Genomic DNA, 7,500 nt, shown 5'->3' with positions numbered 1-7,500 from the left:
ATGCTGACAGAATGTAGTATGAATGTAAGAATAGTTTGAATGTTGAAGAGTTTGAATTTCCAGGAAAATGGAATTTGGTTTTGAACTTGGGGACGTGCTAGTTGGATGAGTTGAATGTGTTGATGTCGGTATGGTTTGAATAGGTTGAAAAATGTGCAAATTGTGGAAGTTTAAAAAAATGGAAAATTAATTTTGAATGGGGAAAATGTCCCTGAAAACTGGGAATTCTTGGAAATCCGTGATTTTTTTTAGAATTATTGAAGAAGAGCACACAATTCCCAAACAGGCTGAATATTTTGAAATTGGAACAGTTTGAATTGGATGAAAAATGTGGGAATTGTGAAACTTTGAAAAATCTCCCATTTATTTCAATGGGAATATCATGGAATTTTGGGAAAAGCGAGAATTTTTGGGAAAATGTTAAAAGGTAGTTAAAAAGCTCCTCGGTGGCAAGACCCCGGGGGCGGATGAGATCCGCCCGGAGTTCCTTAAGGCTCTGGATGCTGTAGGGCTGTCTTGGTTGACAAGACTCTGCAGCATCACGTTGACATCAGGGGCGGTACCTCTGGATTGACAGACCGGGTTGGTGGTTCCTCTCTTTAAGAAGGGGAACCGGAGGGTGTGTTCCAACTATCGTGGGATCACACTCCTCAGCCTTCCTGGTAAGGTCTATTTAGGTGTACTGGAGAGGAGGCTACGCCGGATAGTCGAACCTCGGATTCAGGAGGAACAGTGTGGTTTTTGTCCTGGTCGTGGAACTGTGGACCAGCTCTATACTCTCGGCAGGGTACTGGAGGGTGCATGCGAGTTTGCCCAACCAGTCTACATGTGCTTTGTGGACTTGGAGAAGGCATTCGACCGTGTCCCTCGGGAAATCCTGTGGGGAGTGCTCAGAGAGTATGGGGTAGTCCGCATTGCCGGCAGTAAGTCGGACACGTTTCCAGTGAGGGTTGGACTCCGCCAAGGCTGCCCTTTGTTACCGATTCTGTCCATAACTTTTATGGACAGAATTTCTAGGCGCAGTCAAGGCGTTGAGGGGATTTTGTTTGGTGGCTGCAGGATTAGGTCTCTGCTTTTTGCAGATGATGTGGTCCTGATGGCTTCATCTGGCCAGGATCTTCAGCTCTCACTGGATCGATTTGCAGCCGAGTGTGAAGCGACTGGGATGAGAATCAGCACCTCCAAGTCCGAGTCCATGGTTCTCGCCCGGAAAAGGGTGGAGTGCCATCTCCGGGTTGGGGAGGAGACCCTGCCCCAAGTGGAGGAGTTCAAGTACCTCGGAGTCTTGTTCACAAGTGAGGAAAGAGTGGATCGTGAAATCGACAGGTGGATCGGTGCAGCGTCTTCAGTAATGCGGACGCTGTATCGATCCGTTGTGGTGAAGAAGGAGCTGAGCCGGAAGGCAAAGCTCTCAATTTACCGGTCGATCTACGTTCCCATCCTCACCTATGGTCATGAGCTTTGGGTTATGACCGAAAGGACAAGATCACGGGCACAAGCGGCCGAAATGAGTTTCCTCCGCCGGGTGGCGGGGCTCTCCCTTAGAGATAGGGTGTGAAGCTCTGCCATCCGGCGGGAGCTCAAAGTAAAGCCGCTGCTCCTCCACATCGAGAGGAGCCAGATGAGGTGGTTCGGGCATCTAGTGAGGATGCCACCCTAACGCCTCCCTAGGGAGGTGTTTAGGGCACATCCGACCGGTAGGAGGTCACGGGGAAGACCCAGGACACGTTGGGTAGACTATGTCTCCCGGCTGGCCTGTGAACACCTATGGATCCTCCGGGAAGAGCTGGACGAAGTGGCTGGGGAGAGGGTAGTCTGGGCTTCCCTGCTTAGGCTGCTGCCCCTGTGACCCGACCTCGGATAAGCGGAAGAAGATTGATGGATAGATGGATGTTAAAAGACTTCAATGTTTTGAATGACTTCAAATGGTTGGTGTTGGAATTTTTCAAATCGGTCGAGAAATGTTGAAGTAGTAAATTTTTTAATTGAGAAATGGTATTAAAGAATTCCAGGATTTTCGGGAAAACCGGGAATTTTTCCAGATCAAAAAACAACTTTGTCTTTTGTCCTGATTAAGACAAATTTTTGGACAGTGGAACGGTTAAAATGGGTTGAAAAATGTGGAAGGAGTGGTCGACAGAAAAAAAGGTGGAAAAAAGGGTTTGTAAAAAAAGTGAATTCTGTGAATTCCTGGAATTTTTTTGAACTTGGAAAAATTATAGTTTGAATGTCCAGAATGGGCAGCACGGTGGAACGGGATAGTGCATGTGCCTCACAATACGAAGGTCCTGAGTAGTCCTGAGTTCAATCCCGGGCTCGGGATCTTTCTGTGTGGAGTTTGCATGTTCTCCCTGTGATTGTGTGGGTTCCCTCCGGGTACTCCGGCTTCCTCCCACCGCCAAAAACATGCACCTGGGGATAGGTTGATTGGCAACACTAAAATTGGCCCTAGTGTGTGAATGTGAGTGTGAATGTTGTCTGTCTATCTCTGTTGGCCCTGCGATGAGGTGGCGACTTGTCCAGGGTGTACCCCGCCTTCCGCCCGAATGCAGCTGAGATTGGCTCCAGCACCCCCCGCGAGCCCAAAGGGACAAGCGGTAGAAAATGGATGGATGGATGTCCAGAATGAGTGGAATATGTTGAAGGTGGAATGGTTTGAATCGGTTGAAAAATGTGGAAATGGTGGAAGTTTGAAAAATGGCCAATTCATTTTGAATGGGAAAAATGTCCCGGAAAACCTGGAATTCTGGAAAAACTGGGAATTTTTTGAATTTGTCAAAGGAAAGCCCGCAATTCCCGAATAGGCTGAACAGTTTGAAAATGGAATGGTTTGAATTGGATGAAAAATGTGGAAGGTAGACCGCGCCAAAATCTGGAGAATTGAATGAATTTTGGTGTAGAAAACCATATGTGTGACTGCTTTGGAGCATTCACACAATTACATTAAATATAGAGCTCGATTTTTTCCCCCCCTAAATCTGTTACAGCCAAGTGAGAGGCGAAAGCAGACTTGCGTTAGCCTCGGTGCGGAGTTTCATCTACACCTGTCAGCCTTACTTTAATTTCCTGGAATCCACTGCCCAAAACAAGCTGTTGCCTTTTGATATCAAGGTACAGACTTCATTGATTACTGAAAAATATACTCTATTTCAATGCAATGTTAACATGGCGGAGCAGTGATTAGCACGTCTGCCTCACAGTCAAGAGGGAGGGATGTCGGAGCATCTCCGTCTGGATTTTGCATGTTCTTTCTGGGCTTTTGAGGGTTTCTTTGAGGTACTCTAACATCAACAAACATGCACATTAGGTCAGTGATTTGCAAATGTTTTTCCTGCTGGTTAGCGCCTTGCATGGCAGCTCCCGCCATCAGTGTGTGAATGTGTGTGTGAATGGGTAAATGTGGAAATACTGTCAAAGCGCTTTGAGTACCTTGAAGGTAGAAAAGCGCTATACAAGTATAACCCATTTATCATTTACCAAGTACCACCTCAGAAAACACTTGGCTCTGCAAGTACCATCATAATGACCATAATTAAAATACAGTAGCATAGTAGGCCTACATTTATTCATTAAAAACAAGGCAGAGGTTTTATTTAACAAGTATATTGAATATTTTGGCCACTCTAACATTACACACAGTTTAAACAGTGACACTATTTCAATATAGGAGAATAAAGCACTGTACTTTAAGTGATTATTTGGCATACCACTAGTGGTACACGTACCACAGTTTGAGAATCACTGCGTTAGGTTAATTGGAGACTATCCCATCAGCCATGAGTCACAGTGCAGACTTGTTTGAACAGTACTGTGTGTGTGTGTGTGTGTGTGTGTGTGTGAGAGCAGCGTGTGCAGCTGTTGCATTTCTCACAGCAACTGTGTGACACTTTGGAACATCTGGTGTTCACCTTCGCCAGCCACAATCTTCTCAGTTTGGATCAAACTGAGCCCGAAAAGTAAGCACTCGTCTAAAAATCTTTATCAAAGTGTTTATTTCTTTATAAAAATAAACACATGAGCTGTGTGTTATATTATCTTTCCTGTGTCCTCAGTCTGTCTCACTTCTGTGTCGGCCAAACCCAGATCGGCCAACTGAGGCTGAGCACGTTTTTCTACTGTACGCCAACGCCGTACCTGGCGGAGGTCAACACCGGCCTGTTCAAACGCATGCGGTGGAACGTGGAGAGAAGTGATGGAGCCCGCAGTAGCAAAAGGGAACCTGAGACAGAGTAGTGAGTCTTATTTATTTCATTGCCTGATTGCTTTCTTTCCATGAAATATAATTTGTTGTCGTTTTTTTCAAGCTACTTCCTGTGCTGCCAGGATATTCCTAACCCACAGGCAGAATCAGGTGCAGACGTGGTCAGCTATGATTCCAGTGTGGTGAGGATGTGGTACATTGGTCAATGGGTGCAGGTGAAGCCTGACCCTAACACAGAGGACATCTTTGACTGGTATTCTTACACGTCTTTACACATCTACTCCATTGCACTTTATTTTTTATTACTGTAGTTAAACTACCCATATAGGGTTCCTGATTTTTCCCCCATAGAAAATAATACAAACGCAAATGTGTTCCAGGATCAATATATCCTTTTTGAACTGTTTTTCAATAATTTTTCAATCCACTCTCTAATGACATTGCACTCCAAATCATTCCGGAAGTGTTTAAAGTTTTCAGTTATCAGGGTTTCTACAGGTCATTAAAAAGCATTAAAAGTCATTAAATGGATTATGCGAAAATTCAATCAATCAATCAATCAATGTTTATTTATATAGCCCTAAATCACAAGTGTCTCAAAGGGCTGTACAAGCCACAACGACATCCTCGGTACAGAGCCCACATACGGGCAAGGAAAACTCACCCCAGTGGGACGTCAATGTGAATGACTGAGAAACCTTGGAGAGGACCGCATATGTGGGTAACCCCCCCCCCCCCTCTAGGGGAGACCGAAAGCAATGGATGTCGAGTGGGTCTGACATAATATTGTGAAAGTCCAACACATCAGCGAGAGTCCAGTCCATAGTGGGGCAAGCAGGAACCATCCCGAGTGGAGACGGGTCAGCAGCGTAGAGATGTCCCCATCTGATGAACAGGCTAGCGGTCCACCCCGGGTTTGGAGCAGAGTAGAAAAGAAAAGAAAAGAAACGGCAGATCAACTGGTCTAAACAGGGAGTCTATTTAAAGGCTAGAGTATACAAATGAGTCTTAAGATGAGACTTAAATGCTTCTACTGAGGTAGCATCTCTAACTTTTACCGGGAGGGCATTCCATAGTATTGGAGCCCGAATAGAAAACGCTCTATAGCCCGCAGACTTTTTTTGGGCTCTGGGAATCACTAATAAGCCGGAGTTCTTTGAACGCAGATTTCTTGCCGGGACATATGGCACAATACAATCGGCAAGATAGGCAGGAGCTTGACCGTGTAGTATTTTATACGTAAGTAGTAAAACCTTAAAGTCGCATCTTAGGTGCACAGGAAGCCAGTGCAAGTGAGCCAGTATAGGCGTAATATGATCAAACGTTCTTGTTTTTGTCAAAAGTCTAGCAGCCGCATTTTGTACCATCTGTAATCTTTTAATGCTAGACATAGGGAGGCCCGAAAATAAAACGTTACAGTAATCGAGACGAGATGTAACGAACGCATGGATAATGATCTCAGCATCGCTTGTGGACAAAATGGGACGAATTTTAGCGATATTACGGAGATGAAAGAAGGCCGTTTTAGTAACACTTTTAATGTGCGACTCAAACGAGAGAGTTGGGTCGAAGATAATACCCAGATTCTTTACAGAGTCACCTTGTTTAATTGTTTGGTTGTCAAATGTTAAGGTGGTATTTTTAAATAGATGTCGGTGTTGAGCAGGACCGATAATCAGCATTTCCGTTTTCTTAGCGTTGAGTTGCAAAAAGTTAGCGGACATCCATTGTTTAATTTCATTAAGACACGCCTCTAGCTGACTACAATCCGGCGTGTTGGTCAGCTTTAGGGGCATGTAGAGTTGGGTGTCATCAGCATAACAGTGAAAGCTAACACCGTATTTGCGTATGATGTCACCTAGCGGCAGCATGTAAATACTAAAGAGTGCAGGGCCAAGAACCGAACCCTGGGGAGCTCCGCAAGTTACCTTAACATAGTCCGAGGTCACATTGTTATGGGAGACACACTGCATCCTGTCAGTAAGATAAGAGTTAAACCAAGACAAGGCTAAGTCTGTCATCCCAATACGCGTTTTGATACGCTCTAATAAAATATTATGATCAACAGTATCGAAAGCGGCGCTAAGATCAAGAAGCAGCAACATAGATGAAGCATCAGAATCCATCGTTAGCAATAGATCATTAGTCATTTTTGCGAGGGCTGTCTCCGTAGAGTGATTTGCCCTGAAACCGGATTGAAAAGGTTCACAGAGATTGTTAGACGCTAAGTGTTCATTTAGCTGCTGTGCTACAATTTTTTCGAGGATTTTCGAGATAAACGGAAGGTGGGACACCGGCCGGTAGTTTACCAGGAGATCAGGATCGAGGTTAGGTCTTTTGAGTCGAGGATGAATAACCGCTTTTTTGAATGCTAGGGGAACAGTGCCAGAGGAAAGTGATAAGTTTATAATATTTAATACTGATGGACCTAATAATACAAAAAGCTCCTTGATAAGTTTCCCAGGAATTGGGTCAAGTAAACATGTTTGTTTTGTCCCATTTACACATTTTGACAATTCCTCCAATGTTATTTCATCAAAGAGAGAGAAACTATTTTGGAGGGCAGTGTCTGTCGTATATACAGTCGTATTTGTGTTAATAGAACCCAGTTGTAGCTGAGATGCATTGTCTTTAATCTCTTTTCTAATGACTTCAATTTTCTTATTAAAGAAATTCATGAAGTCATCTGCTGAGTGGGTGGAGCTACTGGGAGAAGTCCCTTGTTGGGTTAGCGATGCTACCGTACTAAACAGAAATTTAGGATCATTTTTGTTGAGGTGGATGAGATTTGAGTAATATTTAGCTTTAGCTGAGGTAAGCATGCGTTTATAAGTTATTAAACTATCACACCATGCTTGATGGAAAACCTCAAGTTTAGTCGCACGCCATTTGCGTTCCAGCTTTCTACATGATAATTTCTGGGCTTTAGTTTCTTCTGTAAACCATGGGGTACGCCTTTTAGGGGCCCTTTTTAGCTTTAGCGGTGCTACAATATCAATGGTGTCGCGCAGGGCGTCATTAAAGTTGTTAGTGAGGTTATCAATAGAGCCCACATAATTTGGGAATGGTGCCATTACCGAAGGCAGTAAGTCAGTAAGAGTCGTCGTTGTGGCAGCATTAATGTTGCGGGTGCTATAGTAGTTATTATTATTATTAGTTTGTTGACAATGAGTCAGAACTTCGAATTTTATAAGGTAATGGTCGGACATTACTTTAGTGTACGGGAGTATCGTAACTTTAGAGGTGGTGACACCCCTGACAAGCACTAGATCTATCGTATTACCGTTGCGATGCGTGGG

The 7,500-nt window shown here is 44.3% G+C and overlaps 1 protein-coding gene across 3 annotated transcripts in view; it reads left to right on the top strand.

Moving 5' to 3' along the window:
* Nucleotides 1-7,500, top strand: part of lg18h19orf67 (linkage group 18 C19orf67 homolog) — a 14,813-nt gene that overhangs the window by 849 nt on the left and 6,464 nt on the right. For 2 of the 3 annotated variants that reach the window (XM_062027041.1, XM_062027042.1), the window contains exons 4-7: nucleotides 2,988-3,111; nucleotides 3,847-3,956; nucleotides 4,053-4,232; nucleotides 4,305-4,454. In XM_062027041.1, the coding sequence (XP_061883025.1) occupies nucleotides 2,988-3,111; nucleotides 3,847-3,956; nucleotides 4,053-4,232; nucleotides 4,305-4,454 (564 nt within the window). The remainder of the gene's footprint in view (nucleotides 1-2,987; nucleotides 3,112-3,846; nucleotides 3,957-4,052; nucleotides 4,233-4,304; nucleotides 4,455-7,500) is intronic. The other variant, XM_062027043.1, reaches the window with a different exon arrangement.

The sequence above is a fragment of the Entelurus aequoreus genome, linkage group LG18 (assembly GCF_033978785.1).
Source record: "Entelurus aequoreus isolate RoL-2023_Sb linkage group LG18, RoL_Eaeq_v1.1, whole genome shotgun sequence".
NCBI classification, from domain to species: domain Eukaryota; kingdom Metazoa; phylum Chordata; class Actinopteri; order Syngnathiformes; family Syngnathidae; genus Entelurus; species Entelurus aequoreus.
This window is presented reverse-complemented; position numbering and strand designations above follow the sequence as displayed.